This window comes from Clytia hemisphaerica, unplaced genomic scaffold (assembly GCF_902728285.1).
Source record: "Clytia hemisphaerica strain Z4C2 unplaced genomic scaffold, Clytia hemisphaerica genome assembly, whole genome shotgun sequence".
Lineage (NCBI taxonomy): Eukaryota > Metazoa > Cnidaria > Hydrozoa > Leptothecata > Clytiidae > Clytia > Clytia hemisphaerica.
In genome coordinates this window covers 586284-612274 of record NW_027103573.1, presented here as the reverse complement: position 1 = coordinate 612274, position 25991 = coordinate 586284, and the positions used below count along the sequence as shown (strand labels likewise).

Genomic DNA, 25991 nt, shown 5'->3' with positions numbered 1-25991 from the left:
ACTTCAGTTATTCTTTAGAGAATCTTGCCCTCCATCTTTGTACAAAAAATCAGAAAAAAGGAATGACAGGATTTTGCAAAGTCCAAAAAACCCTATTTTTAGCAAAAATATTTTTTTTCGAAAATCGGGCTCCGTCACATTTTAGGCATTGCCATTATGCATCATTGTGCAAAAAATCAGAAAAAAATAACAAGTCAACATTGAGAAAAGCTATATTTTCTTATTTGGTTATAAAGGGAATTTCCCCAAAATACGAAAATCCGTTTTTTAAGGCGAATAAGAATTTTCCGGGAAAAACCACTTCAGCCATTCTTTAGAGAATCTTGCCCTCCATCTTTGTACAAAAAATCAGAAAAAAGAAATGACAGGATTTTGCACAAAGTCCAAAAAACCCTATTTTTAGGCAGTTTTTGGCCCAAATTTGCCCAAATATATTTTTTTTCGAAAATCGGGCTCCGTCACATTTTGGGCATTGCCATTTTGCATCATTGTGCCAAAAATCAGAAAAAACTAATGAGCCAATCCTGAGAAAAGCAGGTAACAGACGGACAAACGAACGGACGGACATCGGTTAATTTATAGGACCTCTACCCCACCGGGGTAGGTCCAAAAAGCGAGATAAAACTGGGAACGACGTTAGCCTAACTAGGGTTAAAGGAATATGGTATATGTGATCTGATATATAATCAATGCCTCACTTACCGTCAAATCGCAATCGTTTGATGTCATCGATCTGTTTGCCAGGTTTCGAATACGCCATCTTTGATCTAGAAACAAAAGGGAAATTGTTTAACTTTAATAATTTTAACATTTACAAATACTACTTGTTAATCTAAGCTGCTTTCTACATCGTGCCAGATAATTTCACATGAAATACAAGTTTTAGGATATAAATTTTATAAAAGCCTAAGCTTTTTCAAGTATTTAAGTTACGAAAGAAGTAAGTATTGAATGAGTCTTATCTCAACCTTTTAATTTGCACCACCCTATCTAGTCCATTGGAGTGTTCGCTTTCAACCAAATCACCGACCGATTTAAAACATCTTGGAAAATAGATGCCCCCCCCCCTCTGGAAGACCAAAAAGACGTTCTTTGGAAGACCAAAAAGACGTTCTATGGACGTCCACTTAACGCCTTCGGGTTTCAATACATTAGCTGGTGTAGGTATTCGCAAATAACAACACTGAAAACAAACAACACTAACCTCTTAGAGCGTTTCATTTCAGTAGTATTAACAAAGCCTTTCTTGATCTCTTCTTTGAAATTGAAATTCGGTAAATTCTTCTCTGAGATGGCCAACAAGTCTACTCTGATCGCCTCGTTGATGGATTCAGGGTCAATTTCTTCGGGGACTGGAGCGTCAAACCAATCGTTCTGATTGGCTGAGCGTTCAGCTTCCATCATGTTGACCAGAATGGAAACGAGGCGAGAATTGAATTGTTCTTTCACTGTGGTCGGTGCCGGTAAATTAATCATTGGTGTTGTATCTTCTTCTGTGGAAATGATGGAAAAGTTATTAATATTATAAACTTCAAATTAAATTACCTTATCGAAAGTGAAGAGCAATGAAATTCATGACGTAAAGGTTTTTTAAGGAAGCAACCCGAAAACTTTACGTCGTGAACATCACGAATACACGTTTTTTTATAAAAACGTCTCAAGCCTAAAAACGTTCTTAAAGTGTTCTTATTTTCACCATTTTGTTAGTATTTTTGTGCGATTTCTTAAGAAATTTTAGAGTTCACGAAGCAATGTTCTTAACTTGTTCTTAATATTTTAGCTATCGTAACCTCTTGCTCTTAAATACTTTCTAAATAAAAAAACCGTGTATACAGTAGTCTCTTTAACTCGAAACTCCATAACTCGAATGTCTCCTTAACTCGAACAAATAAAATTAACTGCTGAGGCTCGGCTGTTCTTATTTTTTATTTTTTTTTGCACTTTGAGCCTCAAATTGTTATTATCCTGTTTTTATTTATCAATTTTTATTACTTTGCTCAGCATTGTTCTTATCTTTGGCGATTTTGAGCCTCATTGTTCTTATAAAATTGTTCAAGAAAAAAGTGTAAATTACCTGGCTTCTGATCCTGTTCTCGTTCATCTTTCTTTGTAGGCGAAGCGATGAGGATCATGCGTAATGTCAAAATACTTTCCGCTAACGAACTCAACTCTTCGTCTTCGTGACTCCTCTCCTGGAAAGTATGAAATGATGGATGAGATGTAGTTTTTACAAGATCTTATTCGATTTGGATGGTGGTTGACCAGTAATAAAACAATTTTGTTACTTTTTCTAAAGAACGCATCATTTTTATTACTTCAAATGACCAATTATTTTAAAAAGTATCTTAAAAAAACTCCATTTCACCTGAGAAATGAAAGGAAAAACAATATGATGGTTATTTCGAATATAATTACTGATGTTGAAAAGTACATTAAGGGAAGAAATTTTAGAAAAAAAGAAATATTTAGCGGATTTGGTGGCTTTGGGCAAAATCAGCCAAATTAAATTCCGCGAAACTTGATTTCTCAAGCCATCCGCCAAATTAAATTCCCCCTGAAAAAACTTTTTTTGCCTGTACCAGACGGAAATGATTGTTTTTTCTCGACACCGTCCCGTCGTTACTTTTACAAGGAGCTGGAATCACTTCAATGTAACACAAAACTCGTAAAACGTTAACCCTTAGACCACGAGGGACGCGAATATGCGTCCAAAACAAGCCAAAATACGAGTCTCAGACTAGAGGCCATAGCTCCTGACCACTTGATTTAATGGGGAATGAACCGAATGTTTTTAGAAAGAGTATAAAAATTGCTTTCTAATGGTTCCAAATCCAATTTCTGAATCAAAAGCTACAAGCTTTTATGGCACTTTAATGTTTTGAGTTAAAAAAAAATTGGAAAAATTTCAACTTTTTCAAAAAAACAACAAAGAGTTAGACCATAAAATCGTGTGGTTGGATAGGGACAGGCTAAAATCGAGGAATTTTTCTCAGAAGTTTTCCGTGACAATATTTATCAAATCGACTTATTTTTCCTATAAGTATTTCCTATAAAAGAAGGGAACCCATACCTCTATAATCTTCTCCATTTTGGTTAGCGAGCTTTCCTTGGCCGCTTCTCCATCCAGTTGAAAAATATCTTTCAATTGGTTGACCCGAATAAAGATGCTTCTTCTTAACGGCTCCTTATCAGTCTCCATCTTCTCTTCACCAACATTCTGGTCTGCAGATTGTACACTTTTACTTTTCTCTTCGTCAGGCATGTCGGCATCGTTTGAAGATTTCAAATTGAAATTTTCAAGACCAGAGCCGGTCAGTAAATTTAAGAAATCCAGGAAAGCAGATACAGAATTGTAGATTGGACCCAAGTTTTCTTCATTGGAGAGTCCGTTGTATAAACGAAGCAGGACACTGTTCAACACATCCCCTATAATAAATGGAAGAAAGGTTTCGTATGCAAAACTTTTGATCTCAAAAAAGACATTGAAAATTCTATATACAGTTGACTCTCTCTAATTCGATTTTCATGGGACCAAAAATTCGAATTAGAGAAAGGATTCGAATTACAAAGAGTAATTTAAACCACTTTCCAGCTAAGGGAACCATGTTTTAGTTCGAATTAGAGAAAGATTCGAATAATAGAGGTTCGAATTAGAGAGAGTTGACTGTACATATTCAAAATCGGCAAAGTTCAAATTTTTACAAATAATACTTTAACCGGATTAATTTTCGCGAGATTAAATTTCGCGGTTTCGCGAATTTTCGCCATTTTCGCGAAAATAAAACTCGCGAAATCGTTTGGGATAGCTCGTTCGCGAAATTAAATCCGCGCGAAATTTTTCAAAGGGGTCATTCGCGAAAATAAATCCACCTAGGTTTTTTTTTTAATTTTGCTTTTTTTTAGTTCACTTTTCTTTTCCTTTTATGATACAATGATATATGCAGGAATAGCTGATGCTATTCGGCTTGGTTCGAAAGCGCTTCCATCCCTTGATCCCTTTGACGATATTGATCCATTGATTGACCAGATTGATGTGAGTACTGATATCAATGCCGTGTGCAATCTCACCGAAGAACAGATCGAGGGAAATCAGTAAGATACGGAGGAAGAAGATAGCGGTGAAGATGACGACGAGAACGCGTGGGTTTTGCCAGAGAAGCAACGCTCTGCATTTGACATTTTTGAGAATTGTGATGATGAGAAAGAATTGTAATTTTTGTAGCATAGTTGTTTTTAGCAAAATTGTCAAGTTTCAAGAAAATCGTAAAGATGACCGAAGTAAATTTTTTTTTAATTTCTTCCCTTCGCAAAATTAAATCCACGCGAAATTTTTGAAAAGGCTCATTCGCGAAATTAAATCCACGCGAAATTTGTCAAAGGGCTCATTCGCGAAAATAAATCCAAAAAAATTCGCGAATTTTTGAACTCGCGAAATTTAATCTCGCGAAAATTAATCCGGTTAAAGTATCACGATTTTGGTCCAGTGCCAAATATCTTCCTTTTCGAATTTTTAAACGATTTTAAAATCTAAAATTTAAAATTCATCCACTCGAAAGTATCTTTCCAAAATCATACTTTTCGGAGTTTGAAGCCTAAAAATGTTCTAAATCTGTTCTCATTTCACCATCTTACAAAAAATATTTTTTTACTATTTTCCTTCGAAAAATGATGTTTTAGAGTCGGCAAAGCCTTAAAATGTTCTTAACTTGTTCATAATATTTTGGCCATCGAGGCCATATGTTCTTATATAGTTTACATACAATTTGCGGTCACATTCGTACCTTTCACATCCAAGGATTTCCGTATGTACTGCATCCCGTAGTCGTGTTCCGTTAGCGATTCAAGCATATCCAAACATCGCATCAATAACGGTACCGGTAAAGCGTGGTTGGCAGTCAATTGGAAACAGAATTCCACAATGGCTTCCATGAAATCCCCTTGGGGAAGATGATTGGCTAAGTGTTGGGAAGTGATGACGTCATTGGTTTGAGTTAGACACACCTGATGATCACAGATCGAATGTAGGATCGGGAGAAGGCAATTCTCAAGGTAAAACCAGTCTGGCTCTTTAGCTTGGAGAGCAATCGCATTGGGAATAAAAGCAGGGAACTCAGCTACCATTATTCCCGGTGATGACGTCACGGCGTTGAGGAAAGCAGCTTTACCCCCTGGTTGACATACAATATAGGAGAGCATAGAAAAAGTGTTGTAGATGAACGGCGATAAAGAACGTTTTTTGTCCTCGGTTGAAGATGGCGTCGCGTCTTTTTCTTTCTCCACCTCAGACGTTGTGGCGGCATTTTCTTCTGTGGGCGGATCGGACGTTGTCAATATTTGGGCCATCGCCTCGTCCACCATCTCGCATAAGCATCTATTGAAAAGATAGAGAGATTCAGAGTATATTCTTTCAAATGTAAAAATCAATTTCATATAGTTTATTCGACTAATATTTCGAATTTTGAGGGCAAAATACTGTCTATTTGGGTTACTTTTATTAGTGAGGGGTGTATTTCAACAACGCCAAAAAAGACTTTTCTGGTCAGTGAAGACCGAAAAATAATAATCTGGCCTCGAGGACACTACTGAGGATATTGGCAAATGAGATGAAATTGCGCGGAGAGCTAATTTTAAGATTTTGTAGAAGACAAATATCACGACTTTGCACCACCATGTGCATGTTGGTCGTTAAACTATGCTTATCGACGCTTAATTTGTAAAAATTTAATAATAAAATTTGTAGGCGATCTTTAAACATACTTAGATTGTATCGAAAAAAATATTTGTGGATAAGGCATTTAGATTTCCATTATGACTCTATTTTGCAAATTACATCCTAACTAAAATCGAAATTTAATTCAGACAATATTCTATTCTATTAGACAATGTTCAGACGTTATGGTTCCGTACCGTTCCGAAACGAAAACGAGTGTGAACGTCAAAGTTCAAAACGTTAAAAAAAGCAAGACATATCGAAACGGTTTTGCTCCATCATTGTCACCGCTCCGTTTTCTTGCCCCGAAACGTCTCGAAACCAATAGGAACACCCCATAACGGAAACCATACCGGAGCGATACGAAACCGTAACGTCTGAACATGGTCTTAAATTATATACACGTTCTTTTTATAAGAGCATCCAAAATTATTGAAGTCTTTGGATGTTCTTAACTTTTTAAGTTTTAAGCATAAAAATGTTCTTAACATGTTCTTATTTTCCCTATTTTGTGAGCATTTCGGTCCATTTTCCTAAGAATTTGGGTGTGTTAGAGTCCGCAAAGCCTTAAAACGTTCTTAACTTATTCTTAACATTTTGGCTATCGAAGCCCTATGTTCTTATATAGTTTGCTCTTATAAAAAAAACGTGTATTCCATACCTGACAATGAGGGAAGAAACAGAAGCACCAAGGTCGACCAATTGACAAAGCACACGTCTCAAGTAATACTGCAGGGCGGAACAACAGGAGCCGATGGTGTTCTTCAATAACGCCTTGATTTCCACCCCCAAACAACTGAAATTCGCCATCGAAAACAATCGGTGACTCATCACCTACAAATAAGAGATTAAATATAATAAAACGAAGAAAATTCAACTCCATCTTAGACGCGTTTCCGGAGAAAAAATAGTCAGTGGAATCTTGCCTGTCTGACCGTGCTCACTTTAATTTGGACCATTACATGTCATTACCGTAAAAAAACCCGTAAAAATCGGCCGGGTAAAACAAAAAACTAATTAGGGGTAAAAATTGATTTTTAGGGAGTTCTATCCCCCAAAAGAAACTTGTCAAAAACAAAAATTAATGGAGTAAATAAGCATTATTTATCTTGAATTTTTTAAATTTGTAAAATTCACAAAATTGTAGGGTTGACTAAGAGGGAACTGACAATCAGTTCGAACAATAGAAAGATTCGAATAATAGAAGTTCGAATAAGTGAGAGTCTACCGTAGTTATAAGAAGGTTATAAGAATTATTTCTACAAAAAATTATTTACCTTGGACACTTCATCCTCAGACAGATCTTGTAAAGTATGGACAGGCAGCGGAATTGGTAACAGTTCCGATAGTAGAATTAATCCGGTAGTGAAGTTTTCCGGTTTGGCAGCGGCAAATACCAACAGCTCTTTGAACAAGATGTACCAAGTGCTCGTTTTGACCGCTAATGAAAAAAATAGAAATCATAACATCGAAACGGTTGGAGAAATCTTTAATAAACGGGGGAGGGGGGGCTAATTTCCGGCGGCTGGGAGGGTGTTCATAATTGTATCTCCAAGAAAACCCCATCGAAATGAGATAATCATATTACGCTATTGAATTATCGAAATTATAATAGCATTAAAGTGAATTTTCAAATGGCGAGAGTCCAAAAAAGAAGCCTAAAAAGCAGACCAAAAAAAGTTTTTTTTCACATCATCAATCAATTTTAAATTAATTTATTTCAAAATCAAATTTTATGTAATCTTTATTTTCACGTGATTTTGGTTTGTTTTGAAATAATCAAAATTTAAAATAAATTGTTCTAAAAATACCTTCTTCTGATTGCGGTGCCTCTTTTGTTCCTTGCATGAAAACCACCAACAATGAGATGATCTTCTCCTGAATGTCGGTCAAGATGGCGGACAAGAAACCGAAGGGCGGTTTAGTACACAAGATTTTATGCAGTGTAAACAGTTCTTGTACGAGGCGGGCGTCTTTGAAGCAAAACGTAGTGGTGGATAAGCTTTGTAAGAGACACTGGGAAAGCTCTAGCAAAGGATGCATGATGTTGACGAAAATGGTGCATTGTGGGTTAGAGAAAGGTTCGTTTTGTTTCCATGGCGCCGCTAACTGTTCACAACATTTGTGGAAAAGCGTCACAAAAACATCCATGGCGTTTGCAGACATCATTTGCATGACGATAAACTTTTGTTGTAAATCTTTTTGACTTCCTGAAAAACAGAACATGAAGAAATAAGTGAATTCTACTAGGTTAAGCATTTGGCTGACAGAAGCAATACAATACGAGACAATTAAAAGGTCAATTAAAATTGTCACCCAAAGTTAAGAAAACAGACATCTCAAAGTAGCGGACGTAATCAGACTGTCCGCTATTAGGAAAGAGAATTATCAACAAAAGGTGGACGTCCACACCCTGCCACACCACAACACAAATAGCGGACTACCCATATCCTAAACAAATCCTTCTTGAATACACTTTTTTTATAAGAACAATTTTATAAGAACAACGAGGCTCAAAATCTCCAAAAAATAAAAATAATTTAAGAACGCTGAGACTGAAATTTCAATTCCAAGCAATTCAGGGGTCAAAGTGAGAAAAAAATGAGAACAGCCAAGCAAAATTATACTGGTTCTTATAAAAAAAGTATAAGGTGTCAACTATTTAAAAGTGTTCAGAGATTGCAAAGCATACCTTCAAGCTTTGCATTTGGTTTGTCGTTCATTAGATGCTTCAGCAAGCGCAATGACATGAGAACAATTCGCAAAGATAACGAACCAAGTTTGATTTCTTCTAGTTCAGTTCTCAACAGCTCCACTAATGGTACCACAGCTTGTACGTCGAGTTTGTTGAATTTTTCGAGTGGTGCGATGAAATGATGAATGTCGTCTTGTACTCGGTCATTCTCTGCGGCGTAAAAATCAAAAATTATAATTCAGTATGTAGGTTAAATAGCGAAGTGATTTTGAGAGAATACACAATAGATCTATAGCTGGTGTGTCCCTTTTTAATACTGTCTTTTCTATGGTGCAAAAAAAAAGTAAGAGAAAATGGCTTTTCATGTGATCAACTTGTACAAAATGTTGATGGTTACAGTTCAATTTAAGGGCTCTGACCATAGTCAGAAAATTGATTTTAGTATCTGAACATAAAAGTTATGTTTTAGATTCTTTAACACTTTTAACAAAGAATTGCCTTTATAAATTGCTTTTTAATCAAATCCTTTAAGAGTAATTAAGAGCTTAATTGCTAAAATGACGTTATGAACTTTAAAAAGACGTTAATAATATGTTGCATCACCTTCTTTTATAAAAAGTGCTAAGTTTTAATGGGTAATTAAACTTTTTGCTTCGAACTTTTTTCAAACTATCCGCAAAGAATTGAACTATTTTAAATTTTGCGGAAAATCTTTCTAAAAAGATGTGTCAAAAGTTATGACTGTTTTTTTTTTAAGCAAAATCCAGATGAAAAAATTGATGAAAAAACCACTATTTTGAAGATTTCGAGACAAAGAAGCATTTACAAAAATTTTCCGCAAAAATTTTTATTGTTCGGTAAAAGATACACCATCTACTGCGAAAATTTTTTCAAAATGTTTTTTCTTCGCCGAAACTAAGCTCTTCAAAGTTGAAATACTCTTCCTCGCAAAAGTCTTCATTTTCTTCTTCATCAAACTTTTTCAATGCAATTTTTGAATTTTCAGATTCAGGAATAGTTTGTCTAAAATAAAACGTATAACATGCCATAGTCTTGTTGGTTACATCAGTCATAAAACACATTTTAAACACGGCAATTATGAAAAATTCACTATGGTCAGAGCCCTTAAGGGGTCAATTCAAAAGATATAGGTATCAGCTCTTGGAAAATATCGTCCCCTCTCGCTCGTATCCGACCTCGTTTGGCTCGTTCCAATAATTGTACTCAGTAGGTTAGGGGATTTTAAGAGAATACACCTACCCAAATTTACATAAAAGGGAATCAGGTTCGTTAGTTATAAATATTCTTTTTATTTTCTTTCTTTAGTATGTTTTTAACATTTTCCTTAGAAATTATAGCACGGGTTTATTTTGACCATAAAGTGCGATACCGTAGGCCTGTACAAAAGATTTCACTTGCATGGTTTGCTTTGGCAAGTTATGTACAGGCCTACGGTATCGCACTTTACGGTCAAAATAAACCCGTGCTTAACCTCGCTTATATGAACTCTGACGCGTTAAGTTTAAAAAACTGGCTCGAAGATGCTAAGATCGAGATATTGACAAGGCTTAAAAATGCATGAATGATGCTTATCCCAAGTAAAATTTTAGGGAAATTCCGGAAATCCGTAAAATCCAAGACAAAAACAGCCAAAATCGAGTCAAATTTTTTGCCATATTTGAGACTAGATGTACTAATTAGTGCAGCGCTTATAAAATTTATTAACAAAATTTGTATTGGGCTCTTCCAGAAATTTTTTGTACATGGAGTGGATGATATATTGGATATTTTCCGGGGGTTAGTGAAAAATCTGCAAAATTTGACTTGTTTTAGGGTCAAACTTGCTCTGATTAGGGATGATTTTGAATGTCCGGGGGGGGATGATCCGTTGTCCGGGGTAAACTTCCAAAAAGTGTTATATCCTCCATCCCCATATTCAAATCTTTCTGGAAAAGCCCATTATACAGAAAACCATTTACCTTTTTTAGGTATAGTGAGGAGTTGAGGGCCGAATCTTTGAACATATCCCACATTATAAGAATGGTAGAACATGGTGTTCAACAGGACACCAGAGTAACGGCAACAAACAGACTTCTTCACTTTTCCGTCCAGCTCCTCTTTACAAGTCAAGAAGGGAATCAAACATGATAGATTGTTGTCCAACGATAAAACGTGCGATAAACTCTCACGACCTGAAAAATATAAAAAAACACCTGATTTTAAATATAGACCTTAAGAATAAATAACGAACAAAAAGTAAAATCAACTCAGTGGAGTCTCTTTAACTCGAACACACACGGGGAACCACAAATTTCGAGTTATGGAGTAAGGTTTATAAGACATTGGTAACTGAAAGGGACGAGAAAACTTGTTCCAGTTGAGGAAAAAATCGATTTTTAAAGGTTAGAGTCGATTGGTTGAAAGTGACGTAAAATCAGTCAATACGTCACTTTCAACCAATCAGCGGTTGGGTCCATGGTAGACATTGCAATGGTGCATATCATAAATCTGGTTGATTGAGTTTGTTGAGGCTGAGGCGAAAATTTCAGCCTTTGCTGAGATATATTCAATTTGGAAAAGCCCGGAAACCTCTATCAGCACAGACCAGCTTCAGTAACAACTAGCAAATTTTGCCAAGGTACCCTTCAGTAAATTAGGGGTGGTGGGAACTAATGACCTTGTGTATCCAAACAAAACGTACCAATATGTGTAAAGCAGATAGCATACATCATGTGGAGAACCTCAATATGTTCCGGTGTGTCCATTTCTAATACTGCCATTTCTATGGTGAAAAAAATAAGAAAAATAGCTCGAGATGTGATGGTCCTTGAAAGCAATAGTCTAATTGGAAGAAATAATTACTCTTAATTTCAAGGGTTAATTTTCTGTGTAATTCAGATTACATTTAACTTTGGAGTTGGGCGCGAGCGTAATTACTCCGGCGAAAACAAATTTTTGACAAAAAATATCAAAACAAATGTCAAGGTTCCTTGTAAATATTTCGAAATAGCCCGGACGAAGTGAGGAAATTTCACCCTCCAAACCATGTTATTACTAGTAATAATAATATAGTTTTTGCAGAGCTAAGTAGAGGGTTACTCTAGGAAAATATCGACCTTCGCACGTTATCAGACGAGACCTGGTTTCGTTCGTTCCAAAAGTTGCATACAAACCGCATGGACTAGCTTTCTGGTTCACAATGGAAAAATAATTTTCTTGGATAGGTCACCTTCCACCATCTTACCTGGTTTGAGATCAGTTTGCAATTGGTCGATGAGTTGTAAACTTTGTAAATGGAAAACCAATAACATTCCTAGCTGATGAGGTGAGCACTGTTCAGCCAGCTCACTACTGAAGAGAAAATGTTGGAGAGTTGGCATCAGGCTATATTCTTCTTCTTCGGTGGATAATAAAACACGGACCAGACCGTTCACCGTTGCCGGATCGCTTGATAGGAATAGAAGACCTAAACAACGGTAATTAAAGGTTATTAAAGAACAGTATTCATTATTACCCGAGCGAAAAAGAAATTCACGCAAATGCTATTAAAATATTGAAAATGAAGAAATAAACAAGCTGATCGAAGCAAATCTTATAATAGTTGGGGGCATTTAGTAAAAACACCAGTTGTTTTTGTTAAATCATTTGTTATACAGCTGACTCTCTCTAATTCGATCTTCAAGGGACCGAAAATTTTCTTACAATAAAAGAAAGATTCGAATTACGAGGAGAAATTTATACCACTACCCAGCTGAGGGGATCAATAATTCAATTCGAATTACGAAAAGAACTGGATAATAGAGGTTCGAATTAGAGAGAGTTGACTGTAATTTCGTGGAAAGTTTTTCCATTTGGGAACGGAAATGACAAAGCGTCCAATTCTATTTTTTCGGGCACTGGTGCATTTACCAGCAGCTATCGATGGAAAAAACTCGACAATAGACAAATCCGCTCGAGCGGCTCTTTTTTATAGACGCTGCATGTTTCGCTTACAATTTAATGTCAAAATATTGGGTCAAAAAAATTAAGCACAAGTGCGTTTACCTTTGTATGTGGATAACAGCATGAAAATGAGGTTTCGTATCGCCGAATACAAGGGCGGTTCACAGAACAAGGGCGAGGAAGCCAGGATCAAAATGCTCTCCAAGAAACGTCTGCCTTTCAACAATAGAACAACCGTAGAGTAACAATCTTCTTTGAGGTCTGATTGCACTTTTACCGTGGTAGGAAAACTTCGTAGTCCTGGTTGGCCCTGAGAATGGTGAGAAGATATGTTATGGAAAGTTATGCCATGCTTCTTCTTTGTAAAATACAAATATAATCCAAATAAAATACATCTCCTTTGGAAAATTGGTATTAAAAATCTATGAAATCCAAATAAGCTGGAAGAGCTAATGCAGGCGTATGAATGTAGAAAGAGGCCTTTTTGGCCTATTGAATTACAGAATGGTAGTTGACACCCACGAGAGCAAATGTCATGTTCAAAATTCATTCATTCCAAAATTCAAAAAACGATGAATTTCAAGTTGTAGATCAATTTGAGAAATTTCCCGACCCAGCTGGCTGACAACGGTGTTTCAACATTTATCTAGTGCTCAAAACGTCCAAATTACGTTCAATGATTATTGAAACAACATTTCGCGCCAGCTGGGAATTGCGTGCGGTGGCAACTTACGCTTCAAAGTTCATCTAACGTTACATGGACGTTGTGAACGTTAGATGAACGTTGAAACAACGTTGTGCACCAGCTTGGAATTGCGTGTAGTTGCACAACAACTCACGATCATTTCTTTGCCATTCTCAAAAACTTTATGAATGTTATCGATAGCTGATAAGACGTCTGACATGTCTTTATGGTTGATCTCCAGTGCTATACAAGTCTTCATTTGTTGTTTACTGCTGGTGTTTTCGCCAGAGTTTTCACCAGTACCTTCAGTGGTGGGTCCTTCTCCTTCTTTTTCACCTTAAATGAACATTAGAAATGGTGAAATGGAGTGTATATCGAAAACTTTATGCATAAGGTAGCTTGTTACGTAGTTTACCCACAGATATCTTATATAAAACCCAAGATAGAGCTTTTGATACCCTATTTGAAGCAAGTGTTTTATATAAGATATCTGTGATTGTGCCATAGAGTGAACACGCACCCCCTGCCTCATTTCAAAATCTACCTCGAAAACTTTTAGCATAAAACAGATATTACGCATTGTGCCCCCCTGCCTCATCTCAAAGAAAAAATTGAAAAATTTATAGAAAAACAACAAACAAACGCACTTGGTGTGACATTATCTTGTTGTTGTTGGTCCATATTGATATCATCAACTACAATCTTCTTGGTGTCACTCTTACTGATTCTATAGGATATAAAAATTAGAAGGTAAAAAAAAAATTGAAGGTAACGAGTTTCTTGGTAAGAATTTATCATTTCAAATCGCATGACAATTAAATAACAAACCCGGTCTGGAAGTTTTGAAGATTGTTTTGAAAAGATAATTGAAATCAATCTAGATACTCTCTTGACAAAATCCTCTTCATTTTTACCGACTTTATATCTTTTCTGTAGATAATGACAGTTTCCAGATAGAGAGAGAGAGTCGACGCACTGGAGGTCGGAGGCGACCCGAAGGCTCCTCTTTCGATAGCTATCCAATCGAACAAAAGAAGTTCGAATAAGCGAGAGTCTAACCAAATTTCTTTTTTAATTTGTTCTATTTAAACAGACATACCTTGAAGAGATCGATTGAAGGTTGGAGAGACTTTCGTAGAAATGTGCTTTCTGAAGTAGAGCTTTGATGGAAGCCGTGATTCGAACTGTAGATTGTTCCAATACGAATTGAATGAGCTCTTCGTAGATACTGTCCGTCTGTTCACCAGACTCCTCTTTCTAAACAATATGAAAATTGTATCAAATTAAAAGAAAGAGGTTTTGATTTATTATTTAGAACTTTAAGTTTCATGCCGCCCGTATGGACGACAATAATAATCATCAGCTAAAAAAAAATGGTATTATAAGTCTTTCAGGATTTCGCAAAGTTATGTTTTATCAGCCAACATCCACCATTATGGAAGCAAACTTTCAATTTTGTAGAGGGATGTCCCTTATGTTAATCGAACGTTTTGTTCCATAAGGGCAGAAATTATGTAGCTAAGTCAAACTAAAAACCTCTAAAAGAACACGGGAAAATGCAAAGATTAGCTACGATTTTCAAGAGCGATGTAGACTTTTCATCGGCGATATTCTGTCAGTATGGTATAGTCAGTTCCCGACCGTCTTGTGGCGTTTTTATTGCTACTTTATATTTAAGGTGAGACCTGTACATGAAAAAAAATCAAAGAACGCAGAAAACAAACTTTTGAATTTCGAAGCAAAAAGATGGTAAAATTGAAATTCAAACTGTTAAAAGTTTTCAGTTTTTCCCATTTATGCTGGTAAAAATTTCACAAATTCTCCTAAAACTCCTTTAACCCTATTCGTATTAGGGGGGGGCTGCTACTGTGTTAAATTTCATCCAAAAAGACCCACTAGATCAAAAGTTAAGGGGTGGTGAATAGGGTTAATGTAACAAAACTTGATTAAAAAGGAAAAACTGGTTACGTACCGGTCTGTTCCATCCCAAGAAACTTTCCATGCCAGCGGACGTGTTGGTACACGCATCCATTGCTCTTAAGATGAGCAGTTTTAATGACGATGCCATGTGTTGTGACTTCAATAACACTAAGAGTTTCTGCTGGACGTTGCTCGTGATCAACAGCCTAGATGGGGAAAAATATGAATAATCAGGAATAATGAGTAAAACTCACGTATTTAAATATTATCCTAGTCACTTGTTTAAGATCAAAAACGTAAAAAAAACGTACAGCCTGCACCAAACTCTTCTTAACGGAAAAAACCATGAAAGACACAAAAACACTCAAAATAGCAGACCTGTTTTACGATGATTTAATGTCAATGATTCCTTGGCAACATAATCTAGCTAGAGATCACGTGTTTGACAAATCAAAATAAAAATAAAAATAAAAAAAGCCTTACTTTTGGTACTCTTGACAGGACGAGGCAAGCAGAGTTGTCAGTTTCAGTCCAGCCTTCAAGAATCGGATGTTAGCAGCCAAGGGTAAGGAGCAGACTTTGTCCATATTCAAAGCGTAGATTGCCCATTCGGTGATGATGGACGCGAAATGTTTTTCTTTCATTTTCATGGAAGGTTGTGATCTCAAGTACGCCTGAAATAATGAAGAAAAATATATGATGGTATTACAGTTGACTCTCCATAATTCGAACACGAACGAGGAATCTTATTTGTTCGAATTAGAGAGAGAGAGAGATCCGAATTATAAAAAGTATTTTAAGAGGGGTTTTCCTTGACGGAGACTGATAATTAGTTCGAATTATAGAAAGATTCGAATAATAGAAGTTCGAATAAGCGAAAGCTTACTAAGGAAGTTTCTGGACACCAATATTGATGTAAACGTAAATGAGAAAGTCCGCACCTCAGTCCACAGAAAACCGAACAAAATGGCAACTCACTGGTCTTCCCAAATTCCCAAACGCTATAAACGAAATGCCATCAATGGTGATCTCAACAGATCGTATCGGATAGGTATGAATTTTGAATTTGAGAAACAAGTAATTCGTACAAAGTTCAAAAATGCTGGCTTTCCCACACGCTTTACAGAGAGCGTTATCAATCAATTTGAAATGAAGCTTGACACGTCGTCAGAATTCATAATCCCAGAGTTCTTGTTTAAAGAGCCAAGAAAGTTTATTCTAATTGAAATTCCGTTCTGTGAGGAGAATGAATCTTTATCAAAACGTTTTTTTAGAGAAATTAAAGTCCTTCACTAAGAATAATATCGATTTTGCCGTTTAAATGGTCCACAAAGAAAGTCAGGCAATTGTTTAATGTCAAAGATAAGAACCCATATCCGGCATGCAAAATTTATGAAGGAATTTGCACTTGTGGAAATAATTATGTTGGAGAAACCGAAAGAAACGTCGAAACCAGATGGGAGGAACATGAAAAACATTGACAAAAACTCTGAACCAGCCAAACACCTGCGTAAATTCCCTAATCATCAATTCGTTTGGAAGGTTATCTTTAATGCCTCTGAGAAAACTGGTTTACGGAAGAACTTAGAGGCATCTATCATAGCCCTCAAGAGACCGTCTTTAAATGACCAACTAGACTCAAACCGATTAATTCTTTTCCGAAATGGAGTAACTTAGTCAATTATTTTAATTACTTTTTACATATCCTCTTAACATGCATTGCCTTTTGTATTTTATGATGTTTCTTTTATCCAGTTTTTTACTACATTTAATTGCTTTTAAACACATAAATTGTAACTTTTTTGATTTCCAATTTTTAACATCATTTGTAGCACTGAAGATGATTTTTAATCGAAAAGCTTTTGCTCAATTTTAAAAACATTGTTGTTTTTCTTTAAATTTACTAAGGATGATAATTGGAGAAAATGTCAAAAAACCGGTTTTTCCGGCAAAAATTTTTTTTTGAAAATCGAGCTCCGTCACATTTTAGGTATTGTCATTTTGCATCAGTGTGCAAAATTTCATAAAAAATATAAAGTACAGCACGAGAAATTCAAAAAATACTGTCTTTCCGGCGAAAATAGGTTGTTCCGGCGATTTTTAAATAGTTCTGGCTTCAAAAATCAATTTTATTGAAAATTGAAACATGCTTGATGGTGAGCATTGCTATCAATAATGTTTTTGAATGAAAAAACAACCAATTATGAGGAAAAAGTCCCATGAAAATCTATAAAAACGGCGATTTCCGGCATGTTTCCGGTATTTTCGGCCGGAAAAAAATTGTTCTCAAAAATCGGACTCGGCCATGTTTTGGGCATTGTTAATACGCATCTTTGAGCAAAAAATCAGAAAAGACTAATGATAAAATCTCGAGAAAATGCCAAAAAAACAGTTTTTCCGGCATACTTACGGCATTTTCGGCCGAAAAAAAATGTTTTTCGAAAATCGGGCTCCGTCACATTTTAAGTATTGTCATTTTGCATCAGTGTGCAAAATTTCATAAATAGAGAAATTCAAGAAATACTGTCTTTCCGGCGAAAATAGGTTGTTCCGGCGTTTTTAAATAGTCCCGGCTTCAAAAATCAATTTTATTGAAAATTGAAACATGCTTGATTGTGGGTATTGCTATTAATAATGTTTTTGAATGAAAAAACAACCAATTTCAAGGAAAAAGTCCAATGAAAATCCAGAAAAACGGCGATTTCCGGCATATTTCCCGCATTTTTAGCCGGAAAAATTTTTTTTCTCAAAAATTGGACTCGGCCATGTTTTGGGCATTGTTAATACACATCTTTGAGCAAAAAATAACAAAAAACTAATGATAAAATCTCGAGAAAAGCTGGTAACAGACGAACCGACGGACGGACGAACAGACAACGGTTAATTTATAGGACATCCACCGGGGTACCCGGAGGTAGGTCCAAAAAGAAGGAAGGAGCAAACGAATTGATGTAGGGGTGAACAAATAACCAAACAAAGAAACGAATAAACAAAGGCATTAACAAAGGAACGAAAAAAGGCGCAAGAAGAAACGGAAAAGCGAGCGGTCTAGAAGTATTTGATTCAGATAATATATATTTTCGGAACGAAGATTTTCTCATCTCGACATGGTTTGGCTATTCCGGAAATAGTCTGTTCCCCCTTTGTTGAGGAGGTGTGACGTCCAGGGTGGTCTGGAAAAAAATCAGATCCAGGGGGTCTGGTTTTTCGAGGGAAAAAATCAGTGGAAAAATGGTCAGTAAAAAGAGGTGTAAAATCTAAGGTAGTTAGTAAAATGAGAAAAAAAATCCAAGAAGTCCTGAATTAGCTAAACATCCAGGGGGTCCCCTTACATAGACCTCCTCGACAACATTTTTTTCTGGAATAGTCCATTGCTTAGGATGAACAAACTGGCAAAAACAGTCTGAAACAACGTCGAATCTTACCATGGCTGTTGGAATGATATTTGGGAGTTCATCCAACATGGTAACCCATTTGGTGTCTCTTTCAGCTTCACTGTCCAGCACCACGTAATCTTGAAGTTGTTTCACCTGTGGTGGTTCTTTCAAATCCAATGTCTTCTTATAATCTTCAACTAGAATCTCAAAATCGCTTCTCTCCACTATTTCAATATTCTAAAAAAGGTAAAGAAAGTACTAAAGTGATAACATAATGGAGAGCGACACCATAAACATTGAAGTAGAAGCCTTGTTAATACTCAAAGCACGTTTTGTTGTTTTTGTCGGCCACAAGCCGTTGAAAATTATTCGAATATGCAGTAGAGTCTCTCTCTACTTCTCCATCATCAAGGGACTAAAAATCTTCTTCGAATTAGGGAAAGATTCGAATTACAGGGAGTCAATATTTTATTTCGAATTACATAAAGATTTGAATAATGAAATTTCGAATTAGAGAGCGTTGTATTGTACTTACCTTCAATTTTTTAACTTGAGTTTGGTACGGGTTGAACATCATTGAAATAGATGTCCAGTTATCATCTAACATTTCGTAATCGTGTTGTAGCTGATTGTCATCAAACTCGCTGTCCTCGAAAATGATCTCCTCGTCACTGTCTATCATTTCGAACCCGCCGACCTGGAAATGGACACAGAAAAAGAAAATGATGGAAGGGTAGACAGATCAGATGATAATGAAAACGAGAAGGGATATATCAATGGACCAGAAGAGGGGATAATGGTGACGTTAATGGAAATGGAAACGGAAACGATAACAGAGACGGGAACGGAAACACTAGCGATAACGATGAGGGAAACGGAAAAGTTAATGGAAGCTTTCATTGAAACGATAATGAAAACATAAATAAACCATAATGGAAACGGAAATGGAACCGATAATGGGAACGGAAGCGGAACGATAATAAAGTAAAAGGAAGTGGAAATGAGGATCATCTGGCACAGTTGATGGGGACTTCAGAATCGATGCACGAGTTGCTCGTAAATTACCTTCCTTGTTATTGTTTAAAAAAATTCACCACCAAGCTGTTTTCCATCACTTTTTAACGACGAATTTTCTACCGATATGGTATGAAAAGGCCATTCAACCTCGTCGCAATATAGTATACTGGGGAAGTACCTTTGTCACGTTTATATTCCCATTAGAAAATCCTTATAGACAATGGATTAAGCCGTTGTTGAAAAAAGAGACACTTACCAAATCATCAGACGGCTTGGATGGAGTATTGTCCGAATCTTTAGCACTCTCATTAAAATCTTTCGAAGATGGACTTTGTGTTTCAGAAAAATCACGGCTTGTATTCTGGTTGGAATTCTGAAAAAAAAAAAATTAACAAGCAACATGCTGAATGGACCTACCTAATGATGAAAGTTAGATAGCAATGCGAGAAGAAAAATGAAAAAAATCAGTCAGTCCGGCTTCAAAAATCAATTGTATTGAAAATATGCTTGATGGTGGGCATTGCTATTAATAATGTTTTTGAATGAAAAAACAACGAATTATAAGAAAAAAGTCCAATGAAAATCGAGAAAACGGCGATTTCCGGCATCGGAAAAAAAATTTTCTCAAAAATCGGACTCGGCCATGCTTTGGGCATTGTTAATACGCATTTTTGAGCAATAAATCAGAAAAAACTAAAGATAAAATCTCGTGAAAATGCCAAAAAACAGTTTTTCCGGCATTTTCGGCCGGAAAAAATGTTTTTCGAAAATCGAGCTTCGTCACTTTTTAGGTATTGTCATTTTACATCAGTGTGCAAAATTTCATAAAAAAATATAAAGTACAGCTCGAGAAATTCAAGAAATACTGTCTTTCCGGCGAAAATAGGTTGTTCCGGCGATTTTTAAACAGTTCCGGCTTCAAAAATCTATTTTAATGAAAATTTGAACATGCTTGATGGTGGTGCATTGCTATTAATAATGTTTTTGAATGAAAAAACAACCAATTATAAGGAAAAAGCCCAATGAAAATCCAGAAAAACGGCGATTTTCGGCCGGAAAAAAATGCCATGTTTTGTTAATACGCATCTTTGAGCAAAATATCAGAAAAAACTAATGATAAAATCTCGAGAAAATGTTAAAAAACAGTTTTTCCGGCATATTTCCGGCATTTTCGGCAGTCACATTTTGGGCATTAACCATTTTGCATCATTGTGCCAAAAATCAGAAAAAACTAATGAGCCAATCCTGAGAAAAGCTGAGAAAAGCTATATTTTCTTATTTGGTTAAAGGGAATTTCCCCAAAATACGAAAATCCGTTTTTAAAGGCGAATAAGGATTTTCCGGGAAAAACCACTTCAGCCATTCTTTAGAGAATCTTGCCCTCCATCTTTGTAAAAAAAATCAGAAAAAAGTAATGAGAGGGTTTGGCACAAAGTCCAAAAAACCCTAGTTTTAGGTAGATTTTGGCCCAAATTTGCCCAAATAAATTTTTTCTCAAAAATCGGGCTCCGTCACGTTCTGGACATTGCCATTTTGCATCATTGTGCAAAAAATCAGAAAAAACTAATGAGCCAATCCTGAGAAAAGCTGGTAACAGACGAACGAACGAACGAACGATCGAACGAACAGACATGGGTTGATTTATAGAACCTCCACCGGGGTACCTGGAGGTAGGTCCAAAAATTTAAATTGGGCATTAAAATATTTATAAGCATTACTTGAGGGAGTTTGCATATACATATTGTTGTTCATCGGCATTTTTTCTTCTATCAATACATAAAATCAATTTGGGTGACGTTACCAAATACTCAAACGTAATCATGACATAATGTTTGCACGCGTATGAGCTTTTGGTATCAATATTGATAAAACGTTCTTTTTGTCGAAGTGAATATTCGATTTAAGAACGAGGCCTGCATTTTTTTCAAAAAGATTTAAGAAAAACATTCAGTCATAACAGAGGAGTGAAACCACATTGGAAATCTTACTTGTTCAGATTGTTGTGAATCTCTGGTGGATGGCTCATCATCGTGTCTCCTCCGCTTCTCTGAGAATCGGTCATAATTACTCCGATCGTTGTTGCGATCGTTACGATCATTCTTGTAATCTCCTTTACGATCGTAGTCGCGACGCTCCCGTCTCCTCTCCTCAAATCGCTCCCGATCTCTCATGTGTCGCCGTTCAAGTCTTTCCTTCTCTCTTTGGTAGTCCAGTGATTCTTGTTCGTTTTGTATGGGATTGTATCTTCCAACAACACCACCACCACCACCACCACCACCACCGCCACGACGCCCAAAATCTCTGTCACGATCGTAGTCGCGATCATAATCACGGTCGCCACGACCAACATCGTGATCGTTCTCGAATCTAAAGGAATAAAAAACTTCATTCAGATGTTGAGAAAATAATCAATCAATCCTATAACTGTTCAGCTACTACAAAGGAATGAGATTATCGAGGGTGTGTCAATTTATATCTGAAAAAAAATAATTCAAGTTCAGAAACAATGCATGTTAAGAAGCTAAAAGTCAATAACATAAAAACCAAGAAAAAAATCATGTCACCAACTCAACGCGACATGGACAAAAATGGCAAACGGACAAATCAAAAGAGTGGCAAAACTAAAAATCAACAAAAATGGTAAATTAAAAAACCAAAAACAAACTTGCAAACCGACAAACAGACAAACTTAAAATTGACAACTGACAAATGAACGGATTTAGCGTAGAGAAACCGGTAAGTGAACATAAAGAAAGTTGTAAAAATAAGTGGGGTACTCTTAGGTGCCAAATAAACGGGGGGGGGGGGGTTCGAATAAACGGGGGGGGTTAGAAAATTTTCGAAATTTCAATAAACGGGGGGGACCTAATTGCCGGGGGGGGTTGGAAATTGTACTTATGAAAACCAAAAAATAAGGTAAATATAGGCTAAAATCAGGCTTTTTGGAGCAAAATAAGGGGACATCTTTTAGCCAACTGAAAATATTCTTTAAAATTAATAAACGGGGGGGTCCTAATAAGGTCCGGGGGGGGTTGGAAAATTTTCGAAAAATTAACAAGCGGGGGGGACCGTTTATTTGGCACCTAAGAGTACTGATAGATGAAGACAGAAGTCTGGCTTCAGGGGGTGTGGTCATGAATAAGCATGCAAGCAAAAAATATATCCCGACATTAAGAAACGAGTTCAGATCGAGAGCTCATTACATTCGCAATTTCGAGTTTCTCTTTCAGGCACAGGTTGCATTTCAAAGAAAATCGTTGAAATACACTGGTCCTTCTGACGATTTTCCGCGACAATTTTGGCTTTTTGTTTGTTCATTTAACTTCAGATATTGTTTGGATAGTTCAGTTTTGTGCTCTTAGCAGTTTGTCGTTGCTGTATATAACAGCGTATATAACAGCGTTTCCCAAAAAAAGCGGATAATTAAGTAAAATCCTCATAATTTAAGCCAAATTTTACGACTTGCATTCTTCATATTTCAATCTCAAAAACATATTCAATCATCTTGGGAATTATATATATTTTGATTGAATAGAGATTTATAATCTTATTTCATTTATTTTAAGGTCAAATTAGATTTAATCAGTTTTGAGAATGCTACTTTAAAAATAAAAATTTGTCCACTTTTTTTTGGAAAGCACTGTATAGTACAATATACTACTTTTGAGCATAAAATATATTCCCTCAACTATCTTAAAAGTCATATCATGCCAATAGAGTCTAGTACACTACGAAGAAAAATATTTAAAATTGTGAGATTGTGACCAATCTTACTGATCAGTAGCCAGAAGACTCTGGCAAATATTTCTCTTATCTTAATGATGTGATAAAGGAAATAGAGTATTAGTTGAACAAGGAATTCGAATGTTTTGAGATTTTCAGAAGTGAGCAATGAATGGACAGGTTTCCAACTTTAATGTTTAGTTTAAGCTTTTTAGATAAGCTTTCGAGTTCGAAATTCGCACGGGATAATATCTAAGCTTATCAAAATGAAAACAAAACATTTTAAAAGCAAAGATACTATGAAAATGTCAAAATCATCTGGTCTTGACACCCAACCATGGTTTACCTTTAAGTGACACAAACACAGACAATCTTGCTTAAGTGACAAATCAAGATTCTTTCTTGTAGCTATGACAGAGATCTCACTGGCTTTAAAAAAAAACATGCATGAAAAAATCCCAAAAATCCCCGAAAAAAATGCTTAGAAATGCCATTCTATCACTGAAAAAAATGCCGAGTGGGATCTCTGGCTTGAATGGATCTGTTTAAAGGTCATTCTGTGCTAAAGCTACTATATCATCAAATAATAACAGTAAAAGACCCAAACAGTTTGTTTTAATCACCTGACCTTTGGTTAGGAGGGTAACCACCATGCATATCCATGTGTGGCGGAGGGGGAAAGTTCTGTGGCGGTGGCATATGGGGCGGACCATCAGGACCAGGTGGCAGAAACACTGATGGAACGTTGGGCATGGGCTGTTGTGGAGGTACTTGGTTACCAATGTTTACTGCCGGTGGAAGACCTGTTAGAAAAATAATAGGCAAATAGTTAGCAAGCAGTTAGCTGTGATTCTTAGCTAAAAGTATTTTTTTTAAACGTATACTATAAGCTTTGTTAAAAGATGATAGCCTCGAAAATTCTTTAGAAAACTCTTTAGACTTCAGCTATATTTCATTGTGAGGAATGATGGCATTATCTAAATCTTTTGATTGTGATAAAAAAACGCTCTTATCGAAAATCGACCAAGACATTTTTAAAAAAGCATTATGTTTATTTTCAACATTCAAAAAATTGTTTTCCTATCTAATTTTTTAAAATGCAACCTCCGGATTCGCTAAAGTTTAGGCCAGCGCAGTTTTTTTTCTTTACATAAGACTTATTTTTGGTCCAATATATCCTAGTCCAATTGTTAAATTTTTCTTCCAGGCATAAAAAACGAGATCCTAGAACTAAATGAATGTTGAAGAATTCTTGCATACCAGTTACAGGCATTGGGGCGTCCATGTGAATCATTGGGCGGTTGATTTCATGCTGGGGTGGGGGTGGTGGTACTTGGCTTGAAGGGTCCATTTGGAAGTTAGCAAAATTTCCATAAATACTTATGGTCAAGTTATGGTAACAGCCTCTGACCAAAACAACATTTGTTGGAATCTAAATAAAAAAGAAATTTATTTTGTAACATCATTTGTTGAATAATGAATAGAATTCTGGAAAATAGAGCAGAAATTGTGCTACTTCGAGAGCAACCGAAAAAGCATCCAAAATTACACGTTAATTTTGGCTTAGGCTGAGCAACGGATTAGAATAGGTGGATTAACTTCTCTCTTTGCTCCCAAGAGAGATCCATTGTCTTCTCATTGTTACAAGAAAAATCTGTAAATGACTCTGCGCACTCCTCGTTTAGTTTTTTCATTGTTTTTATAAGAACAATTTTCCAATTTATACAGTTTCGAAAACGAATTTGTCCTATGATTCGATCAATTTTGATGATTTTGCAAATATTTTAAATCCTGCACTTAAGTTTTAGCATCAACAAACGCTAGACCAGTTTTAATGTAAATTTTTAATCTTTTGTCAATGGCAATCTTCAGATAAGTGAAAATTAACGTATGGTCTATAACTAAGAAACTATCGATGGGTCACGAATGGGTTGCATACTGGTGAAAGAAGACTGTATTTAGAATTAGGAAAATAAATTTCAAATTATTTGGCTAATTTCTGCATTGGATAGAAAGGGCTAAAAAAGTGCATTTTCTTATTTAAAATGTACCACGTGATACGTAATGACCAATGAAAATGTTGAAAGTAATGATTTTTTACAACTTTTTTACAACTTATCAAGTTTTAATTGCTAGCAAACTCGTAAAAAAGTTTGATAACCTAACGAGGAGTGTTTTCTATGAGTTCTTAATCCACCTATTCTAATCCGTTGGGCTGAGCTGTTCTTAATTCTTTGGAACTTTCAGGCTTAAATGTTCTTACGATGTTCTTTACTTTCTTAAATAATATAAAATGGGTTTAAAATCTGTTAAAATCAAAGTCTTTCAAAGTCACCCACTGCAGTCTAACCGCAAGGGCAAACCACAAGGGCTTGATTAACTGGCTTACACCAGTATCAAAACGCTGATTTTTTGCTTGTGGTTCCCTCAAAAGCAATTCAAAAGCAATGCAACGACTTCAAAAGTGTTTTTCTTAAATTCCATCCCCTTTCAGACACATTGAAGAGTCATTTTGCTCTATTTCTCATCATTTTTCACTGAAATTTCATTTGTCTACAACCTTTTGTCCGGCATTGCAGTACTTTCTAAGTAATTTCTGAAATCTGAGTCCTAGGATGATTCTTAATTTTTTCTTAGGTTTTGGCAAATTCTCTGCCTTGTGTTCTTAAATTGATCTTGTAAAAGAAGCGTGTAAATAGAATGTGCCTCTTAATATATAATAATAAGACCTAAGGAGGTCTAAAAATAAAAAAAAAACAATAAGCATTACTTTAGATTTTACTCACCTTTGAATTTGAAATGAGCTGTATGCTTTTCCCTTCTTCATAATCAAGTCTGAAAGAACAGTTTAAATAGAGGTTGTTATTATACTATTTAGTTGTAAGTGCTGCAACCAGGTTTTTTAAGTCTGGACTGAAAAAA

The 25991-nt window shown here is 35.9% G+C and overlaps 1 protein-coding gene across 1 annotated transcript in view; it reads right to left on the bottom strand.

The window, feature by feature from the left end:
• Positions 1-25991, bottom strand: part of LOC136801156 (protein virilizer homolog) — a 36547-nt gene that overhangs the window by 6843 nt on the left and 3713 nt on the right. Inside the window, exons 4-28 of the mRNA XM_067057783.1 lie at positions 25856-25904; positions 24330-24501; positions 23698-23872; positions 21335-21713; positions 19603-19719; positions 18865-19026; positions 18378-18566; positions 15436-15626; positions 15005-15158; positions 14132-14289; positions 13680-13759; positions 13187-13368; positions 12450-12657; positions 11650-11871; positions 11107-11187; positions 10385-10597; positions 8403-8615; positions 7522-7920; positions 6988-7151; positions 6372-6544; positions 4782-5371; positions 3071-3426; positions 2075-2192; positions 1205-1493; positions 703-767 (exon numbers count right to left, since the gene is read on the bottom strand). Of these exons, the coding sequence (XP_066913884.1) occupies positions 703-767; positions 1205-1493; positions 2075-2192; positions 3071-3426; positions 4782-5371; positions 6372-6544; positions 6988-7151; positions 7522-7920; positions 8403-8615; positions 10385-10597; positions 11107-11187; positions 11650-11871; positions 12450-12657; positions 13187-13368; positions 13680-13759; positions 14132-14289; positions 15005-15158; positions 15436-15626; positions 18378-18566; positions 18865-19026; positions 19603-19719; positions 21335-21713; positions 23698-23872; positions 24330-24501; positions 25856-25904 (5099 nt within the window). The remainder of the gene's footprint in view (positions 1-702; positions 768-1204; positions 1494-2074; positions 2193-3070; positions 3427-4781; positions 5372-6371; positions 6545-6987; positions 7152-7521; positions 7921-8402; positions 8616-10384; positions 10598-11106; positions 11188-11649; positions 11872-12449; positions 12658-13186; positions 13369-13679; positions 13760-14131; positions 14290-15004; positions 15159-15435; positions 15627-18377; positions 18567-18864; positions 19027-19602; positions 19720-21334; positions 21714-23697; positions 23873-24329; positions 24502-25855; positions 25905-25991) is intronic.